General features: G+C 56.3%; 1 protein-coding gene across 1 annotated transcript in view; it reads left to right on the top strand.

Annotated features, from left to right (window-relative positions):
* The window catches only part of TMEM132D (transmembrane protein 132D), a 571909-nt gene that overhangs the window by 542869 nt on the left and 7409 nt on the right, over positions 1–21631 (top strand). Inside the window, exons 6-7 of the mRNA XM_082699872.1 lie at positions 17021–17226; positions 19065–19341. Of these exons, the coding sequence (XP_082555998.1) occupies positions 17021–17226; positions 19065–19341 (483 nt within the window). The remainder of the gene's footprint in view (positions 1–17020; positions 17227–19064; positions 19342–21631) is intronic.

Here is a 21631-nt window from a genome sequence, read left to right as displayed (position 1 = left end):
TCAGTGGCTTTAAAGAATTATGGCTAAACCACTTACTTTGCACATGTTACAAAAGCATGTGAGCTTTGAACACATTTCTTGGAAGGAGAACCCATTCAAGGCATCCACTTACATTTCATCAGCCTTACAGTAAATCTCTTTCGGGTTGAATCTCTGTTCCTCTCTCACCTGACTGTGAATTTGGGGAAGAGAAACTTGAGCCAGATTTGCTACCTTCCAGGAGGCAGGCAGTCCTGATGACATATGATATCTGAGTTCCATAATTGGGGGCACATATGTTGACATGGAAACTTTGATGGTACCGGTGAAGATGGCTCTCAGCTGCCAGTCACTCGATGTCCAACCGCTAGTGGTAGCTTAAGCCAGGGATCTTAACCTCAGCCGCACAGTAGAATAATTTGGGAAACATCTAGCATTTAAAAAAATAATGATGCTTGACTCCCTGCAACCTGCACCACCACCACGCCCAGATTTAGGTGGTCTGGATAGAAGGCCAAGACTCCGTAATTTTAAAGTTTCCCCCAAATAACTCTCATGGGCCACCACAGCTGAGAAACAGGGCATGCAGACACTGGTGGTCTCGCTAAACAAAATGATTTCAGGTAGACAGTTCCAGGATGAAGTTAGCCTTTCACGGTCTGCCCTTCTTGTGACCTTGAAGGGAGGTTCCCTCCTTGGCTAGAAGGTGGCTCTTATAGCCCCAGGGACCGTGCCTCCCGTGGAGAAGCAAGAAGAGACAGGAAGGGTGGTGGGACATGCTCACTTGCCTCTGCTAAATCTCCTCTAATCTGGGACCATTTCTTCGTTGCACGACCTTGGCATTTTTGAAGAGCGCTGGTCAGATATGTCACAGGAGGCTTCCTGGGTTGGGTCTGTCTGGTGTGTTCTCATTGGAGGGAGGGTCTGCTTTTCATCAATATGGTGTTAGTATAGATTCCTTAGTTAAGGGGATGTCTGCCAGGCTGCACCGTCACGAAGTTACCTTTTTGCCTTTGTAACGTATCTCAGATGGTACCTGATGCCAGGCAGCTAGCCCGCCTCTCTGAAGATACTCACCGCTGGCGGGACCCTCCACTGGAGGATGCTTCCGCTCATGCTTCCTGCTGTCCGCTCCTCACTGACGTGCCCAAAGGGCTTCCCAACAATGGGACCCGGGCTGTAGCCCTCCCATGCACGAAACATCCTAGTGACCCCTGGCAGGGCTTTCAGTAAAATCCAACCTCCTCACCAGGACCTTCAGGCCTTGTGTGATCCAGCCTTGCCAACCCGCCCCCCGCCCCTACTCCTATCACTGAGAGTCAGTCCAAGTGTCTTGTACTTATTTTACTTCTCCAGAATTCCATGCCCATTCCCACCTTGTGGTTTTTGCACTCTTCTGAATAAGTGCCCATGCTCAGATCCCCCCGTGGTTGACACACGACTTAAGAGTCAGGTATCCGTGAGAACATGGCCTCCCTCTGCGGCCACCGCCCCTCCCACCAACATCTCTCACATCCATCTGCAGTGAGTGGTTCTGTTCCATTTCTCAGACCCTGTCCCTTCTGGATTTATGCCTTTGCCCCCAACGACACCGGCTTCGTGAAATCAGAAACTTGACCTCTGTGATTCACTGCTTTATCTCTAGTGTTGAGGACAAAAGCTGCTCATTAAATAGTTGTTGAATGCATGAATTTCTTTAGTCTTGTGTTCCCCGCCCACGGCTTTAGCCAAAGCCACGTGGGGGGGCACTTAATTTCATTGATCCGCATGACCTTTTTTCAACTCCAAAGTGGCTCCTAATTCCGGCACCTCCCACTCTGGCAGCTGCGTTCCTTTATATACAAAGTTGGGCTAGGAGAACCCATTTCTATGTCTCAAGCTGGAATCCTACCAGTCATTCCAGTTCCTCCTCTCCTCTGGCCCCACGAGCATCCCCTCAATCGTGGAGTCACCCTCCCTTCGGGAAACAGTCTGCAGGACGGTTCAAAAAGGCAAGGGCCACATGGAGTCTATGATTTCCCTCTGGGGACCGGCCTATGGGGCCAGGAAGACTTTTCCAAGAACATTTGGAAGACAGCTCCTGTGAAAGACGGACTGCTGTGAGCGCAGAATTGGGAGGTACCTGAGCGTGTGAGTGCAGAAACGGGTGTGGTTTCCCAAGACCTGCGCATGTCCCTGCATGGGAGCCACGGCCTGTGTCAGAGCTGGACTCCTACAGCGCAGGCAGTGAGCTTGGGCGGACTGTGCCGCTGCCGGGTGCGGATGGCCAGAGCGTCCCCTACACTCTGTGGCCCGTAGCACTCAACGGCGTTTCATCGAAGCCCTGTTTTGACATCCACCCAGCGGTGCCAAGTACCTTCTGCGTTCCTATTAACTGGCAACAGCATTCTTTAATTCTGTTTAATTCCGTTTAGTTCTGTTTAATTCTGTGTTCTCTAAGAGGCCCTTGGGTGGATCACTTAATGGAGAAGTGACCGGAGAACCCACGCCGGTCCGACAGGCCATGGGTCAGCGGGATACTGTTGTGTTTGTCGTCTCGAGAAATCAGAGCATCCAGCCGCCGCCCCAGAGCCCAGCAGGGCATAAGGGGCAGAGAACGAGAGAGAGCACCTCCCTCGCCCAGGGGGAGCACCAAAGCTGGACAGAAGGGGCATCACGGGCCCCCAGGGCTGCTGAGTCAGGCGTCCAGGAGCTGTTAGGGAGGCTGCCCGGTAGACACTGCCTAATAATTCACAACACACCTTGCTTCTGCCCACCCTCTATGTTGAAAGGAAAATTGGTGTCCATTTTCCACTTAACCATCATCTGTAAAAGTATGACTTGGATTCGTAGACTTTTGAATATCAGCACACTGAAATTTACTGAGAAGGATTTAGGGCTATCTAGAAGCAATGTTTTTAAGGGGGAAAAAAGGCACAACGTAGATGCTGGCCATCATGATTTTAGAAAGAATAAGAAAATGCATGCTTCAGTGTATGTGCGTGCAGGTCTAGACTCCTGGAAAGGCTTCACAGGAGCCTGTACCAACCACCGTCACCTTCAGGGTGAAGGGCAGGGAACACGACAGGTGTGGGCGGGGCTTCCAAGTCATAGGCATTCCCAGGTGCCTGCTGCTTCCTTTCTGTTTCCCTTTTATTTTTTAATTTTTTTAAAAATTTTATTTATTTATTTGACAGATAGAGATCACAAGCAGGCAGAGAGAGAGAGAGAGAGAGGAGGAAGCAGGCTCCCCGCTGAGCAGAGAGCCCGATGCGGGGCTCAATCCCAGGACCCTGGGATCATGACCCGAGCCGAAGGCAGAGGCTTTAACCCACTGAGCCACCCAGGTGCCCCTGTTCTGTTTCACTTTTAAACTGTGAGCCGGTATCAACTTTCCATTCTTATGCCAAAGCAATTAGCAATCGGAAAGAAAAATCTCCAATGAGGTATCCAGACTTGAAAAGCCAGTATGAAAGATTCATTGCACACGACAAAGCTTTATGAATTTTAAAAATCACAGGAAGAAGACATACTCATTGATGTCAGGGTTTCTTTCATTGCCGTAGAGTAGAGATCCAGCAGTCCGCGGTGTCTCGGGGCCTTTCGAGTTAGGGTGCGCTGGGCAATCCGGCCGCGAGCCCGGGCCATCAGCTCCTGCCCGCGGTGCCTCTGTCTCCCTCCCATAAGCTAGTTGTGTAATAACACTTGCCTCATGGGGTTGTTGCAAAGGTCATAAGAAACACGGAAAGCACTTGGGAATAGCACCTGGGATGTAGTAAGTACTAGGTACCTTTGGAGACTTTTTGGAACCGATATTGATAATTGATTAGTAATGAAGGCCCATGGTGTCCCTCGGGGTTTGCTCTGTGTTGTGCATTCTCTGGGCTTTCGTCAAATGGGGAATGACACGGAGCCACCATTTCCGTGTCTTTGCCCCAAAGAAAATATGTGCTCTGCTGTTCCTCCCTCCCTCCTTCCTAACCCCGGATCTTTCTACCAATATTTTCACCGTTTCCGGGGTTGGGCCTTCGCCACAATGTCACACAGTGTGCAGCCTGGTTCCTTTCACTTAGTCAGGGGCTGCGGAGGACACGGGCCAGTGGGGCCTGGCGAGCCAGCGGGTGCCAGACCACATCAGACCACGTGGGGCACCATGAGAATTTACTGTATTATCCCAAAGTGATGGAAAACCACGGAGGAGTTTTCAGAATGGTGTCCCGAGAGGAATGCGGTAGTGAGCGGATAAGTCTGGGGTTTTAAAAGAATGCTCTGTGCACTTTTGTCCAAATAAAAGTGATTAAGGGAGCCCAAGCGGGCAGGGATGTGGAAAGTCTGTGAGGCTTTGAGTCTCCCCACCCCCAGATAGCCCCGGCCCCGACTGGAATGCCTGCGTGTGCCCCTCCAAGGACAGGTACATGTCTGTCTGTGACAGCATCACCCGTCATAGCCAAACCCTGGAAATCGCCAGATGTCCACACGGGAGGATGGATGAGTGAACCGTGCGTGTTCCCACAAACCAGACAGGAACACATGGTGCGACCCCGTTTATACCAAAGGTTAGAAACGGGGAAGCGTGGGCTGTGATACGGGGGCGGGGGGAGGTTAGCATTTCCGCTGGGGCAGGGGCAGGGGAATGGCGCAGATGGAACTGGAAGGGGTTCCAAGTAAGTCAATCAGAGAAAGACAAATCCCATGTGATTTCACTCGTATTTTAATTTAAGAAACAAAAGAGAGGCGCCCTGGGGAAAGGGAAGGAAAAATAAAATACGATGAAATCAGAGAGGGAGACAAACCATAAGAGACTCTCAACTCTAGGAAACAAACTGAGGGCTGCTGGGGGGGTAGGTGGGTAGGGGGTAGGGGGTGGGGATGGAAAGATCCTATTTCGAAACAAGATCACATTCTGAGGCTCTAGGTAGACAAGAATTTGGGGGACACCAGCCAACACCGTGGGGAAGGTCTGCGGAGGGTCCTGGAGATCTGGGTTTTTATCATGTATTCCGATTTGGTGATACAATCACATGGTGTAAAGTAACAATGGTATGCGGGCTGTCCCTGGGCGCCTTGCCCCCGAGGGGTCCACCCCGGTGGTCCCTCCGTGACAGTAGGCAGAGCACCCGCTCTCTCCCTCATGCACCTGTGTGGTGTCTGGAGCCCACGGAGGTGTGCGAGCAGCACGAACCCGGGTGACTCACATGGAAGGTCGCGCTGGGCGGTCTGTGCCACCGGAGGAGGCAGGCAGCATCTCGGCCCCTCTTCTCTGCTGACTTAGGCACCTCTGATGAGACAGAGAGGGATGGTGTTACTACAACACAGCTATTTCTTCTGAGGCAATGAGTTATTTCTTGATTTGGGGGTCTATGCTTGCTTTGTAATTATTCATACTATTACAGGGTTCACGTTCATTTGTATCTATGTCATATTCTGTCACTGATCAGAAAAATAAAGAAGGCAAAATTTAAAGAAAGACTTAAGGATGGCTCGCTCTGGGGTTAATAGGGACCAAAGAGCCTTATTGCCAAAGGAATGAATCACTACTAGTGAATTTTCTATGGAGGTGGGAGGGTGGATGATGTGACAGAGCTTACTGTTTTCTCCCTCTGCCAGGGCTCTTGGATCCCAGCCTGTGGGGCACACTCAGGGGCCGTGTGTGTCTTCGGAAGGGGCAGAACTGGGCTGCAAGTGAGCCTTGCGGAGGGCGCGTGGAGGGAGGGAGCAGAGATGTGGCAGGGTGAAGCATTTAGTGTTAGCGGTACTGAAGTTTGCAGCTTCCTTTGAAATGAATCATAAAAGAAGATGGGCAGAGGGTTGGAGCGCGGAGAGATCTGTGATGAAGCAAGTACAGGAAAAACGAATGAAAGTTTGGGGTCGGGTCTCCGGCGTTCGTTGTACAATTCCAGTCTTTTCTCTCCATTCACAATATGTCAGAACAAAACGATGGGAAAAGCCGGTCAAAATTTTTAACCAAAATATTAGAACTAGAGGTTAGGTCTGATTCTGATGTTCTGCAGGTGGATGGAACTGCTACAGTTTGGAGAATAACGCGTTTGAGTGAACGAGCAGAGGCGGTGGCCCGAGAGGCTCCCGATGGCAGAGGAGGTGGAGGAGGTCCCGTGACCCCCACCAGCCCGAGTGGGGCCGCGGTCTCCCCTCTTCCTGTGAGACCACGCCTGTCCCACACCAGCAGGCTGCCCAAAGGTTTCAGATCTGAGCCATCTCCCCAAACCCAAACTCCAAAATCAAGACCAGGCTGGGAGAACAGATGAGCAGCTTGGCTTAGCTCTCCTGCCAGGGTCGGGGGAAAGTGACTTTCCTCGGGTTTCCTTGAAGCCAGGAGTCTCGGCTGGTGCCGGGGAACGGGAGTGCAGCCGTCGGGGAGCTGGTGGTGCTTGCTTGGGGAGATGATGCAGGGGACCCGTCCATCCTGCAACAATGCAGACTTGGGCTAGACTCGGACTTGAGAGCGGCCTTGCCAGAAGGGCTGGCAAGGGTTTCCATCATGGGCTGGGTTTCCATCACGTCAGCCAGCTGTGTTACTCTCTCTCCTACGTGCTGGGACCTGCTCCCCGTGCCTCCAGGGACCACCATTCAACCCTATATCTCCCTGAGGGGAGTGCTAGCCTATCACTCCCATTTTCCAGGTGGGAAGCTGCTCCTGGTGTGCAGCTGTGTCCTGGAGCCCACAGGTGGGGAGTACACAGGTGAGGCAAGCAGCTCATAGCATCAGGTCAGTAAAATGAGCCAGTGTCGGAGCTCCTGGTCTGCACCTGTCTGTCTGTTTGGCTGCCATTGGTGGAATATTCCTGGCATTTCCTTCCCTACAAGTGGGGAGAATGGCACAGGCATGGAAGGGAGACCTCCTGTTCGGCGACTTGCCGAGGGGAGCTCCGTAGAAGGAGCGAGGCCGGAGCAGGTGAGCAGATGGTCTCACGAGTGAGAGCTGGCCGTCCCACTCACCAGTAAACCCTGACTGGGAAAGCCTGAGACAGAAGTCCCAGAAGGGCTGGCAGAGGTGACACCCAGCACACTCAGCCTGGGAGGGAGGGCTCAGTGCCGGGGAAGCAACTAGCGGGAAGAGCCCATGATGTCTTTGGCAACGGGGCTGGTGATGGGATGATTGAGTGTGTTTTCCATGCTACAGAGTCAAGCGCTGTCTTCCAGAGTCGCCCTGTGTGGTTGGACAGGTTGCGCACTGCAGGACTCTGGCGGAAGGGCGCCATTCGCACGGACGCCTCTGCCAGGAGGGAGGATGCCCTCTCCCTTCGGAGTATCTTCAGCGGTGGTCAGGCTCAAGCCTGGGCGTCCTCTACCAGCAGGACATCCTGCCCAGACCCCGGCCCCGGCTACTTCCTGTGGCGGGCGGAGGGGCCGGCCCAGAGGAGGGCAGGCGAGCCTCTGGATTGCGGCTGCTGTATGCTGACCACAGGCGCGCCGACAGGGGTCGGGAGAGGGACTGATGAGGGGAGGAGAGCCATTAACAGGAAGGCTCATTCTCGCGGCGGGGAAGATAAATGTGCGCTGTCCCTGCTGCTCCCAGCAGCTGCTGCTGCTTCCTTCCTCTGCCACAAAGCAGAAGGGCCGCCCAGGCACACCCTGGTCCTAGTGAAGACACCTCACCCTTGTTGGCTCGTCTGCCCGCATGCCGACAGCAAGCCCGCGATTCTCCTCCGAACGCTGGCACCTGCGCAACGGAAGCTCATGCACTGGGGCCACTGAGTGCCCTCCGAGGACCCAGCAGGGCCAGGTCTAAGGATAAAATGTCCCGGGGGGGCGGGTCGGCCAAAAGGTGGGAACGTTGCATTGTTCTTGTGCGTTTCGTGAGCAAAAGTCAGAGGCGCTAATGTCCATCAGTGTGGCCACCCCAACAGTCTCACGCTGTAAAAACGTGTCCCGCGTCCCTCACATTTACATGTCCCTCTAGGGGGAACAGGTGCCCCTATTATCTGGACCACAGCTGAATACACAGCACACCGAATTTCTCAGGAGCCAACGCAGGGTAATTCGAAGGAATGCTTGGGTTTGTGGGTTACTTTACCAGGAGCTGTCGCCCACCTGGGAGGTCTCCTCATGGGCACGGCGTTGAGCCGCTGCGGCCGCCTCTCTGTGCCCTTGTCCCGGGACCCGAGGCCTTTGTGGGGGAGGGGGGCGGGCAGGGTGGTCTACGTGTTGGTTGCCTCCAAGTGCCGGGTGAGGGAGCCTCGAGACGTTTCCTGGTGAGTCGTGCTGAAGAAGCTGCCCTTCATAATGGGCATCACTCCCTTATAAATTTATGTGCACTGTATACCCAGTCAGGGACAGTAATGTTAATAAAGCATCTTGTAGGCGAGTTCTATTACGGGTGAGTCCCTTTCAGGATGTTAAAGGGGGCCTTGCGGAATATTCGTCAAACAATGCAGGTGCCATGAGCGACCAGCTTGAACCCGCGGGCTTAGTGAATTTGGTGCCACACTGGAGTCCACCCACATCAGGACCCGTTGCAAAGTGGGTCTCACCTCCGTTCGTTCATCCGTGTGTTAGGGCATATCCACTGGGCCCCGGCGCCGTTCCAGGCCTAGAGGATGCTGCGGATCGGAGACCGGTCTTCCCCACCACACCAGCTAGGCAGGGTGGGCTCCGCGAGGCCGGGTAGAGCCTCAGCCCACACCCCCTGTTCTCAGATACCGGTGGGTGCCCCGCAGGGCATCCTCCACAGAAGCAGAAATGGCCCAGCATCTCGGCACCTGCATCTCGGGGCTCCCAGGCAGGAGGAAAGATCACAGAGAATGCGCGCTGGCTCTTCGTGCCCCCCTCGGAAGTGACACATGTCACTTCTGCTGTATCGGACCCATGTCACCCCTGGAGTTGGGCAGTGTCAGGACTGGGTAGGAGGACACCAGGAATGGAAGCCGGATCCGTCTCCGGGGATGCTCGGCCACCTCCCCACCCTGCAGACATCTTCGCGAAGGACCTAGAAGTCACACTGCCCCCGGCAAAGGCGGCTGCCTCCTTCCTGCGCCATATCACTGAGGGCACAGCTGGGAGGCAGGTGCGTCTGTCATTGGACCAGAGAGAATGGAATAGGGGGGATTGTAACTAGATACAAAGTTGCGAAGCCCCTGCTGAAAGGGGGAGCAGAGACCCAGGGGGTGCCACGGAGGCAGCGTAATACAGCAGCCCTCCCCCGACTCCCCGCCCGGACCTGCAAGAACAAGACAGCCCCAGAATTACAAACACAGAGACAATGTCCCCTTGCACAGGTCACTGCTCTGCTGTCACGGGTCCCTCTGAATGTGAGGGGTTACCGTTGGGCGTGAGACCCAGGGTTCTGAGGAGGGGGCCCTGGGTGGCGGAACCCTTGTTCTGAACAGCTTTAACCCAGCGGCTTCCGAGAGTGTGGAGTAGAAACTGCACAGACCAGCCGCTGCCCCACAGCAGGTGAGGGCACTGGGGTGATGCCCGCAGGTCCCGGAAGGAAGTGAGAAAATCCTGGGAGGCAGAGCCCAGAAAGGTGCAGGGGACACATCAGACCTCTGCTTTGCAGGGTCGCCCCAAAGAGCCTAGCCCCGGTTGGAGCGCCAGGACAGTACCGGCCCTCCCCGACTCTTGAGGCCCGGTGTCTCCCGTGTCCCGTGTTGGAACTCTCAAGCTGGGCTCCGGAGCTGCTGCTTGGAGTGTGGGGGACACGGGCTCCATACCCCTGGGCTCTGTCCCTGCAGGAGCTCCACGGACTGCAAAGGGAACACAGACACTCAGGTCCAAAAGGAAGCACACGTCCACTTCCTCCTGACCTTGACTGTGCCTTCAGGGTCAAGACCATCATGCCATCCACAAGGGAAGGAAAAGAGCGAGACGCACATCTGGTAGTTTCCAGAGGGGGCTGCGTGCTTCCGAGGACCGTTAGAAGGTATTTCGAGGAAAAGCTGAGTGCTGGCGGCAGAACGGAAGTCAGTCCTGGAGATGCTTTCGCCAAGGATTCCGGTTTTTCCCCTTGTGTCTGTATTTTTGTGCGTGTACATCTGCGCGTAATGGGGAGTTTTTTCTCCAGGAGCCCCAGAGGGAGATGTGCGTGAGTCTCTGGGCGCGGCTCTGGACGCCCACTTTGGCATGGGCCAGGAGGCCACTGTGACCCACGGCCCCGGCCCCGTGTGGAGTCGTGTTGAGAACAAAGACAAAAGAGCCTTCTTCCTTCTGACCCAGGGGAACGCTACAAGTGGGAAACTGGGCTCGTGCAAAAGGTTTGGTTTGGGTTTTAAAATAACAGAGCCTCCTGGGAACTTAAATTTAGTGTTTTAGAAGGAAAATTAGGCTGTTGCACACAGATGATTCCAAAGATGCCAGAAAATCCGTGTGTGGTGACATAAACAAGTAGCCCACGTGGGCTGGGAGGGGGGCCCCTCGGATGCTTCTCCGGAAGGGGCTCTCTGTTCTGCTGAGGAGTGTGGGTAGCTGAGCTCCCTGGGTGCCTCGGTTCTGAGCTGAGCCGTGCGGTTCCTCTGACAGCTGACAGATGATAAAGACGGAGGCATGAGGCCCTGGCTACTGGCACCCACATGTGGTTTCTCTCGTGGGCAGCCAGCCTTGGCCCCCGGGCCCCTTGCTGTAGCTGGGAGGGGTTTCGCCAGATTTGCGCTGGACTGGAGAGCCCCCCGCCCGTTCTGTGCCCCTTCCTGCTCCGTCCACAGAAGCTGCTGCCTGGTTGACCTTCTGTCTCGGGGTCTGCTCCCTAGAGAGCTCTGCAGTCACACGGTGTGGTGCCAGGAGAACAGGGCCAACATGGCCTGGGTGTGAATCCCAGTGCTTTCCAGCCATGCAAACCCAAACCGGTCACCCCATGCCTGAGTTTCCTGTTCTGCACGGTGGGCCTTGTGGGAACTCCGCTTTGCGAGGTGACCATCGGGGATGAGTCAAGTCCTTGCATGTAAGCCTTGGACAAGAGCGGCAGAGCAGTCCTGGGCACCCACTCTCACCGCTGCCATGTGAAGCCCCATTGAGTGCTGGGGGCCCCCTGCCCACAGACCATCTCCTCCCGCAGTGGGAAAACAGGCTTTAGGGTTCGGCTCGGGCTGCATAAGGAGATACCCCGGCCAGAAGCTTACAGAGCAGATGTTGATTTTCCTACAATTCTGGGGCTAGAAGTGCAAGGTCGGGGTGCCGCCTTTCTCCTGAGGCTGCTGTCCTTGGGGATGGCTGCCTCCTCCCTTTGTCCACATGTGCCCCCCCTTCTTACGAGCACCCCAGGCCTCTGCGTGTCCTGCTCCTGACAAAAGGCCACATCTTATTACTTCTTCAAGGCCCTGTTTGCAAAATGAGTCCCAACCTGACATCCTGGGAGCCATGGCTTCCACAGAGGGAAATGAGGGGGCACACAGGTGAGCCCCTGTCCGGGCCATCCGATTGCAGTCTGCTCGCTCCCTTTGCACACCGCTGCAGCTCTCTGTCCTCGTGTGTTCACTGAAAACTTGCTTGTCCCTTGGTGGAAGCCTGCCTACTTTGTGTTAACGGATGCCAGTTGCCTCCCGATAAATTAGCCTAGCCTGGTAAGCCAATTTATCTTCTGATCCATTAGCCCAGTGAAACATGTCCCGCATGGCCATGGGAGGGTATGCCTCAGTTTCTGCTCTGGAACATGAGACAGCAGTACCTACCCAACAGACATATGTGGAAGATTATGTGGAATTAGGTGTGAGATGCTTAGCATAGTTGCCTTGCACATAACAAACACTCAGCAAATATTAGACCCTGCGCCTGTTGCTATCACTATTATTAATGGTGTGATTTTTGTCCAGGATAAAGACTAATCTCAAACAGGTAACACCTCCCTTGAGAACTGGGTGCAAATATCCTGATAGGCTGCTTACTTTTACCAAATCTGGGTGGAGGGGTAGAATTCTAATATCCTTACCTCTAGCTCTTGGGTGGGGGGGAAGGAAAGAGAAAACATCAGAAAAACATACATTTTACCATGAATGTCGGTGATATTTAAATAAGATTTGAATTCTTACAGCATTTGAACAGAAAAGAGAGATGGCATTAAATTGACTCAAGTGAGGGATTGTGCACAGCAGGGCCAGTGTGGGGACGGTATCCTCACCATGGCACAGGGCGGCTGCCTGGAAGCAGAGTCTGAAAGAGGGGCGAGTCCCCCCAGATCGTTCCCTCCCACCTTCAGCACCGTGTAGCGTCGTTCGGAAGGAGCAGGCAGGTCTTGTCTGCTCACCTGGACTGATCGGTGTGTCCATTCATCGGGCAACAGTCAGGGAGAGGGCGGGGAAGCTGGGAGCCTGGAGACGGGACAAGTCCTGCCCATCTGGTTATTGCAGGGACTGCAGGATGCCGGAGGACCCAGGTGGGCTATGGGGAGGGCCCGACAGGGGTCTTCCCAACTTCAGAGTGAACCCAGCCTTCGGTCAGGTTGCGTGGAGCCAAGCATGGGCCGGCAGCCGTGTGGGAGGCTCGGTGTGGAACGCCCCAGGGGAAGGCCTGTGAGTAGGGGACAAGGAAGGGAGAGCCATGCCCCGGGGCCGGGGGACTGGTCTCCAGTGACCACTGTGACAAAGGACCATGAGTTTGCTATCTTAATGCAGCAGGAATACTTTCCTTACAATTCTGGGGCCCCTGGGAGCTCTGCTCCTGCCTCCTGGTGGGGGGGATGTTGGCAGCCGGCCCTCCTGCCCGAGTGGCCGTGACCCTGCCACGTCATTGGCTTCACCTACACGTGGCCTCCTCCTCTTCTCTCAGGTTTCCCTCTGTGTCTCCCTTACAAGGATGCTGATGACATTTGTGGCCTGCCCCCAAATCCAAGATAATCTCATCTCAAAACCTTTAAGTGAATGACATCTGCCATGTGAGTCTCCCTCCCCCCCACCCTTTCTGGGTGTTTTCGCGCACACACCCCTTTTTTGCTTCCCCCAGACAGGCTGGAGCACACTCAGAATCAGTGAAGGATGGGGCGGGCCAGCAGGGCAGCAGCCCCCCGACTCGCAGCCTGAGCTGAGTCATAGGCAGAGAAAGATCTCGGACACCCCCAGGCTGAGGTCTGCTCCCCTGTGAGAATGACAACAAACAGGAGCTGGCGTTTTTGGGTCCCCAAACCATGCAATTGTGAGCGTCAGGACCCCCAGGCAGGTGTTATGCCCCCAACTCCCCAGCACAGAGACTCAGACCACCCCCTTGCATTCCCTGCCGGAGTCCTTCCTGGGTGGGCCTCATTCTCTCCTCCGATCCCCACCAACCTCCCCAAAGCTTCCTCCAAGGTGCAGCCTTGCAAAGCCACGGGTCATTCTTCCCTGGTTTTCGCTTACTTCCTTTGCACACTGTTTTCCATCATTAGAAAGCCATTAGCACAAGGCAGTGCTGGGGGAAGGGGTCCCCGAAGTTGGGCATCCTGGAAAGATGCTTATTTATAACCAAGACCTCTGGCCCCCAGGGCAGACCCCAGTTGCATTCCTGGCTCATTTTGTGTTTCCAGGAATTAGGATCTTCCCAGCACCCTCTCATTATCTCATGTGTCTTACTCACCCTGCCGCAGCCCACGGAACCTGTGAATTTGGTGCATTCCTTCGCTACTAATGCAGTCCTCAGGACATGTCTGTGCGTGTGGCTGGGTGGGATAGCTTGGCTAACGTGAAGGAACGTAACCCATAATCAGCAACTTCAAATGAGACAGTTCTGCTTGCCTGATGCCTGTCCCCGCAGCTTTGCGGGGGGCTCTGAGCTCAGCGGCGTGGCCTGCTGGGCTCCTGGCTGGGGTCACCACCGCCAGCGGTGCTGGCACCATGCATAGGGACGGGAAGCCTGGGAAGGTCCTTCTTGGGAAATTAAATGTCCCCACGGGGAGGTGGCACGCAGCTCCTGCTCCCAACTTCTTGTCAGGAGGTTTCCGTCCCTAACAACATGTGAGCTAGAAGCACAGTCCCACTGTGCGCCCAAACTAGGGCCAGATGCTGCTGGCAAGACGTTGTGCCCCCTGCCACGTGCAGATTCTGGCCGTGCACGGAAACCCGGAGAAGTGTAGGGGCGGAGATCCACAGACCCTCCCGTCAGACAGCTGGTGCTCTTATTACTTGCCATGAACATTTTGTGCTTGCACACACACGCACATTCATGTGTGCACAGGCACACACACAAACACATGCATGTGTATACCTGCACGCGCACCCATCTGCGCACACACTGCCCACATGCACTCACATGAACACATACACACATGCACGCACAAACACATACTCATGTATACCCACACACACAGACACACAACGTGTGCAATCGTGCACATCTGTGCACCTGCACATTCACACACGTGTGCACACATACACAGTGCGTGCACACAGACACATGCGTATGTATACGCACACATGCACATGGGTGCACACACATGGCCGTGCACACATGTACACCTAAACACACACACCTGTGTGCACATGCGTGCACACATGCCTATGAACATGCACACTCAATGCTCATCTCGCATACATCCACACACCACACACGCAGACAGACATGTGCACACGCACGTGCATGCGTCTACCGCAGCACCCTGCCCTCAGCCCGAGTACTGCAGTTCCTACCCGGATGGCGTGGCTCCACCTGCCCCTTACAGGACACTGCTTGGGTGTGGAGTCCTGCCTTCCCTGCTGCTTTCATCGTGTCTAGCTCCCCCTCCTTCTCACTACTTTGAGGAATAAACACTGAATCTCAAAGCAAAGCAAAACATACCACAACATGAAGACTGAGCTCCGTATTCATCGTCTACCCCAGTACCCACCCGGCTCTGTCTTCTGCTGCGGGGGAGGGGGGTCAAGGCCGCGGGCCTGAGATGCTGTCCTACCCCCTTGTCCTTGAACCCCTCCTTCAACGAGAAAGTCACATCCAGGAAGCAGCCCCGGGCCCTGAAGACCCGACTTCCCAACCCAACCCCCTCCCTCCTCCTCCCCCTCCCTCCTCCTCCCCCTCCCTCTCCCCCTCTTCACCTCCTCCCCCTGCACCTGCTCCTCCTCCCCCACCTCCCCCTCCTCCTCCTTCCCTTCGCCCCCCCCTCCCCCCCTCCAGGCAGCTCATCTGTGACAATCAGCCTGATTTGCTGGAAGACTTGAAAGAGAAAAGCCCTGAGATTTCGGGCGCGGTGGCCAGGCCACAATGGGGACAAAGCCGCCTGCGTTGTTCCATCGGGCTGTCCATCCGATTTAAGTAGTTTGCTATTGGCAGATACTCAGGAAGACAGCCTCCTCTGACTCATCCGTGGGCCTGGGTCCACGTTTCTCTCCAGGGTGGTCGCTGATCGTTCCCAGACGCCGAACCTCCAGGCCCCTCTTTGTGTGTTTTGCATCCCGGCTGCCTGACGGGAGGATGAAAGGGGCCTTCGTCAGAAGTGCTTTTCGTGATGGGGAACTATGTGATCATTTCTGCTTTGCTTTCTCCATAGCCCTCCGAGTGCAGGGGGGAGGGGTGCATCCTTTAGGAATCCAGCCCGCAAGGCCATTCAGGCAGGGGTACTGCACCGGCAGGCGGAGGCAGCCGGGATGGCCTGGCGGGAGTCTGGGGTTCATGTTACCAGCTGTGCGTCCCTCGGAAGCATTACCCAACATCTCGGGGCATCAGGCTGCCCAGCTGCGAACTGAGGACAAGAGCCCCCTCCTCCTGGGTGCTGGTGTGTGCTGAGACCACACATGCTGCGCTCAGCGCTGGTCCGGGCGCGTGGTCAGCGCTCTCTGACCGCACGAGTGCTCCCTCTGTGCTCACTGCGGGCTTGTGTCCTCGTCCGAGGGCCGCGCGAGCACACCGGCACAGGCCGGGGCTCCACATGCGTGTTCTGGAGGCACTGAGAAGCATTTTTGGCAGCTCACCATCCCGAGGCTTGAGGCAGAGGCTTGTCCTTGCCTTTTCGACCCTCTGGACGTGCCTCCATCCTGCCCTGCATTGCCAGAGCCCCCAGTGTGGCACCCCTCCTGGGTGGCCTTCCTCAGCCACAGCCGCCAATCTCCTTCCACTTCCCTCTTGTGAGGGTGCTCAGGTGATCCTGGGGGCCCAGCAGGACAGTCACCCAATAATCTGCCCATCTCAGCATCCTTAACTGAACCACATCTGCAAAGTCCCTTTTACCGGAAAAGGTTACACTGACAGGTTCCGGAGACTCAGGACCTGACGTCTTAGGGGCCACGAATTAGCCTAGGACACTTACCCAGGCCTGGTTTAAGATGAGAAGGGACACACACACACACACACACACACACACACACACCCAGATTGCTGGAAAGCAAAGACAAGAGGAGGAGGTTCTTCCACTGAACTTGGTTCTTCTCTCAGATGCCAGCAGGGAGGAGCAGTCTTGTACGGGGCAGGAGTTGAGAATGTGGCCGGCACAGCCGCAGCCCCAGTGCCCAGCTGTGGCTCTGCCCCTTCCTGGGGGAGTGCCTGGTCTCGGGCTCCCCACTGGACAGCAGGAGCTAGCACGTGCCTGTGTCTCCCTGTCCAGGGCACAGAGCCCCGGACACGGACTTAACCAGGGAGGGGCTCCAGGAGGCAGAGTGAGGGAGTGGGGCAGGGTGGGGAGCGCAGAAGGAAGAGACAGCAGCGGGGCAGTGCCCTGCTGGGCTCACGGGGAGAAATCCCACGGCGCTCAGTAAGGAGCCGTGGAGAGTATAGGTCGCAGCCACGCGCGCAGCTGAGATGGAAGTTCTCCAGAGAAATCCGTGCGGGAGCTGAAGAGCGCAGGAGGCACAGTTGAGGGAAACCGAGCCGAGCAGAGCAGTTCCTGTGAAACTAGCCTCAGCCTCCCCGCAGGAGGCTCTCGGGCTGGTGGCTCTGCACACGGTGCCCCTCCTCCAGGCAGACCAGAGCTCAGCAGGCCAAGGTGGGCGGGCAGCATGCAGCACCCAGTGGCTCAGGGCACGGCTCCCAACGCCTAAGGGCCATCTGCCGGGGGACATGCAGCAGGAGAGCTCGGCTGCCTGGCTGTGGCACCTGGCGGGCAGGCGGAAGAAGGGGTGCTAGGAGGAGCGGTCGGACCCCTACAGCATCTGCTGTTCCCACAGCAATGGCATATGGGAAGATCTCACCGCCTGCCTCTCCTCTCTCCTCTTCACAGGTGTCTGACAGGTGTGACTACGTCTTCGTCAACGGGAAGGAGATGAAAGGCAAGGTGAACGTGGTGGTGAACTTCACCTACCAGCACCTGAGCAGCCCCCTGGAGATGACCGTGTGGGTGCCGCGGCTCCCGCTGCAGATCGAGGTCTCGGACACTGAGCTCAACCAGATCAAGGGCTGGAGGGTGCCCATCGTCTCCAACAAAAGGTGGGTGTGCTAGTCACGACTTCCTATCAGAGACCAGAGGCAAACATGCTTCTGCTAAAGGCACATATTTGCAGGGCAGCTAATTTCAGGCCTGACTGGCCCCGGGGCTGCGATCGGCCCCCTCAGGACGGAGTCTGTCCCCGCCTCGTGGGCTGGCGTGCGTGTGCTGGCCTCGTCCTCTACCAGCTTTGCTCCTGCAGTTCCAGACTTGCAGAAAGTGCAGCCTTTCCTTCCCATTGGTTCCAGCAGAGGCCCTAGAGTTACGCTGGCCTCCCTTGGGCTGTGTGTCCGTCCCCAAGGCCATCAGTGTAGCGAGGACGTAGATCACACTGTCCGCTGAGGCTTTGCCATGACTCCTTGACTGGAGTCGGAGCACCTGGAAGAGGTCAGCCCCACCCGAACCGATGGGTCGATACTGGAAGAAGGGGCCAGTTGATTCTGGGATGACGCGAATGACAGAGGTCCCCTAGAAAGACCAGAGAGCAGACTTTGCTGACCTGGGCAGCCCCTGTGCCCCCAGCCCAGAAGTTCAGAGATTGCTTGGTCTCGGGGAGATGAGGTCAGAAGACGGTCCCCCGTGTGCCTGGTCCTTTACCCTGAGGTGTCTGCCGGAGGAAAGGTGTCCTTTATCCACACGGGCCACCAGGTACCAAGAGAATAGCAAGAGGTCAGGCTCTTTGTTCAGAGACACTGAGGACCAGCACGGCAGACACCTATAGAAAGTCAGAAGTGAGCGTACGTGGAATTAGAGTAGGGAGCACTCCTGGTGTCTTTGCTCAGCAGGGAGGACACTGGCATTCCTCTGAGGGCTGCCCCTGGAGCTCCACCCCCATTAGTCTCTCTGCCTCAGGGGGAGGGGACAGCTTCCAGAATGCAGCCTGCGGGTCCCACACGTGGCGGGAAGGTAGTTTCGGCAGTGACCCTCTATGGACCCTCTAGAGACCCTTCTGCAGGGTCTCTATGGCTGAGCTGGTGGGACCCTCTCCTTAGTTGCGGGGTCTCAGGGCGAGGTTAGGAGTGGTTATTGGGGCTGTGAGCTGGGCGGCAGCCGGTAGGATGCACCAGAGGACTGGCTTCGTCTGATCGTGGCCCATCTCCGTGTCCGCTCAGATCCGGCCACAGAACTGGGCTGTTGCTCAGATGGAGACCGCCATGTGCCAGGAAGAACCGGCTGGGCCGAAGGCGTCAGACACAAAGGGAGCAGCTAACGTCTGTCCCCAAGCCCAAGTATCCCGGTCCTTTCTGTGCTTACTGTCCCGTTACCTCGAGTTCGATACCGACCGCCACGCGTGCTGGTTGATGGGGCCTTCACGGTCGCCCACAGCCCTGTCAGCTGAGCTGCACAATGCAATGACGGGTCCCCAGACTTAGGGGCTTAAAGCAGACGCGTACGATCTCACGCTGTGAGACGCCGCTGCGCTGGCTTCTGGCTAGCTCCACCGGGCTGCTCCCGACGTGGCGGCTCGCCTGCTCAGGCCGAGCAAGGGAAGAACCAAGGAAAGACTCCGAAGCAAGGAGAGTCACGGTCTTTCTTAAAGCCGCATCCCGGAAGTGACACCCTGTCACTTTGGCTACCGTCTTCCGCGGCGGGAACGTTACTAGGTGCAGCTTGCGCTCTGAGGGGGGCGGGATTCTGCTGACTGCATTCTGGGAGGTGGGGGCCCCTGGGAGCTCTGCTGACCACACCAGCCCCTTCCGATTGTCAGGACCGGTGTCACCCCGTGGTCAGGTTATTTGGGGTCTCACCCCACCGGGCTGGGCTCCCCGCCCGCTCACCTTTGCAGCCCCTGCCGCCGGCCCCAGTCAGCACCTGCTAACCCGACCTGACCATTTGACAGGCCGGCCCGGGACAGCGAGGAGGAGGAAGACGACGACAGGAGGGGGGGTCGCGGCTGCGCGCTCCAGTACCAGCACGCCATGGTGCGCGTCTTGACGCAGTTCGTGGCCGAGGCGGCGGACCGGGGCGGCCACCTGGCCCACCTGCTGGGCTCAGATTGGCAGGTGGACATCACGGAGCTGGTGGGTGACTTCATGCAGGTGGAGGAGCCCCGCATCGCCAAGCTGCAGGGCGGACAGGTCCTCGTCGGCCAGGAGCTTGGGATGACCACCATTCAGGTGAGCAACCCCCAGGGCAAGGGCCCTCTGTATCCGTCTGCCTCTTCTCTGCCCAGAGAATTGTTCGTCATTGCTTAGGACATGTCTTGCTAGAGTGAACCAGATTGTCTCCTGGACGCTGTCGGGGCTGTAAGGATGTGACAAGAGTCTCGAAGCTCCTCCCTTGTTGCTTGCATCGACAAATGCTGCTTGGTTCTCCTGGATGCGTCATGTTTGAAACCCCAGTACGCTGTCCGTCTCCTTGCCATGCTGGTGTTACCGTCGTGGGGAGAAGGCTCTGGGCCTGAGCCGGCCTCATGGGAGCCGTGGGCAGGGGCACGGCCAGCAGCTTCTCACTGAGCCCTCCACCCCACTGACCATCGCCTGGTACCACAGCGTTCCATCCCGCCATGATGCCACGCAGCCTCAAGTCCCACCCCAGGCCCAGCGAAAACAGGGGATCTCAGAAACGAGCCAAGGAGAGGAACAAAGTTATTATGCCCCTCACAGTCTTGGGGGCAGCTGCAGCTAGGGACGGCTCGGGCAGGACCAGGGTTTAACAGGAGGTTTTGGAACAAACACTCCCCCAAAACGCCATTCCAGGAGGTCCCGTGGGTTTAGTCGTCTACCTCCTGTCTGAGAACAAACAGCAGCAACTCCCCCCAACTGGGCCACTGGCCTTTCCGTGGGGTTTCTGCCACAGCTGGGTGCAAGGAAGCCTTGTCAGTGGGAGTATTGGATTATGCCTGATTTAGAGCACATCCACTCCAGAAAATTGGCTAGTATTTAAAAGAGACCATTGTAGGGCGCCTGGGTGGCTCAGTGGGTTAAAGCCTCTGCCTTCGGCTCAGGTCATGATCCTGGGGTCCTGGGATGGAGCCCCGCATCGGGCTCTCTGCTCAGCGGGGAGCCTGCTTCTTCCCCTCTCTCTCTCTCTCTCTCTCTCTCTGATGCCTCTCTGCCTACTTGTGATCTCTGTCTGTCAAATAAATAAATAAAATCTTAAAAAAAAAAGAGAGAGAGAGAGAGAGACCATTGTACTCAAGGAGGAAAATAGACGGGTTTGAAGTGACCCGGGGGTCACAAGCTCCAGGGATCTCTAAGACCAGAGAAGGTGACAGCGAGCAAAGCAGCCTGGGTGTGAGCCGAAAGACAGAAGCCCACCTGGGCCCCAAGTGCTGGGGACACAATAGGGGCCAGTGAAGAGTGTGGCGAGGGAGGAGGGGCTGAAGGTGATGCAAATCGAACACGGCCAGATGTTGCAGATTTCTCCAGAAAAGCAAAAAATCTTTCTGTGTGAAATTCTCTCTTTTTTTTTTTTTTAAGGGTGGCCATTAATTCCATTATGTTTTATTTATTTGGGGCTCCTGCAGGGCTTAGTCGGTTAGGCGTCTCCCTTTGGCTCAGGTCATGATCCCAGGGTCTTGGGATCAAGCCCCGCATCGGGCTCCCTGCTCAGTGGGGAGCCGGCTTCTCTCTTTCCTTCTGCTGCTCCCCCTGCTCGTGCTCTCTCTCTGGGTTGAACACATGAATAAAATCTTGGGAAAATAAAGAAGTATTTAAAAAAATAAAGTTTTATTTACGTCAAACCAAACGTATCTGCCCCCAGAACCTCCACCATTAACTTCCAGTTGGAAGATCTAAACCGAAGAGCTGAATTCCTCCCACGTGGGGACCGGAACCAGGAACAGCATTAGCCTGGCCCCCACGGGGTGGCATAAACACCAGGGCCATGACACAGGTCGGGGCTTCTAGTCGGGGGCGTGGGCTGGCTCCCCATGCGTCCGACGCGGACGCCGTCCTGGTGGGGCCACGGGTCCTGAGACCTTCTCTTCTTTCCTCCGAGTCCTCCCGAGCTGTGCATTCGCTTGTCCGCTTCCTTCCGGGGGCTCGTAACCCCCTGCTGTCCCGATTGTCCCAACCCGACTTAGAGACCGAGGTGGTATTTGGAAAGAATCACGGAGCCCGATACACGAATTTCAGGGGACCTGGGAAAACCGCCATCCCGACGTAGGTCTTTGTCAATACCAGCACCGCCTCGCGGAGTGAAGCGTGTCGGGAACGCGGGGTAAAGGAAGCTGGAAGCCGTGTCCAGGAGGACACGTGTCCAGGCTGCGGGTTCAAGTCTTCAAACTTGAGTGAGGGGCGAGTGGGACAAAGGGTTCCACAGAAGCAGAATCTCTCCTCTGCAGGGTCGAAATGCCTAAGCTTGGTTTCCCCAGGACGCCACAGGTGTCCGCGGGAGAAATGAGACTCCGGGATGTCGGCACCGGTGGGGGGGACCCACCAGCTCTGTGTGCAGGCTGATCCC

The sequence above is a fragment of the Mustela nivalis genome (genome assembly GCF_964662115.1).
Source record: "Mustela nivalis genome assembly, chromosome: 14".
Taxonomy (NCBI): domain Eukaryota; kingdom Metazoa; phylum Chordata; class Mammalia; order Carnivora; family Mustelidae; genus Mustela; species Mustela nivalis.
The sequence above is the reverse complement of the archived record's forward strand: the minus strand, read 5'-3'. Positions and strand labels throughout refer to the sequence as shown.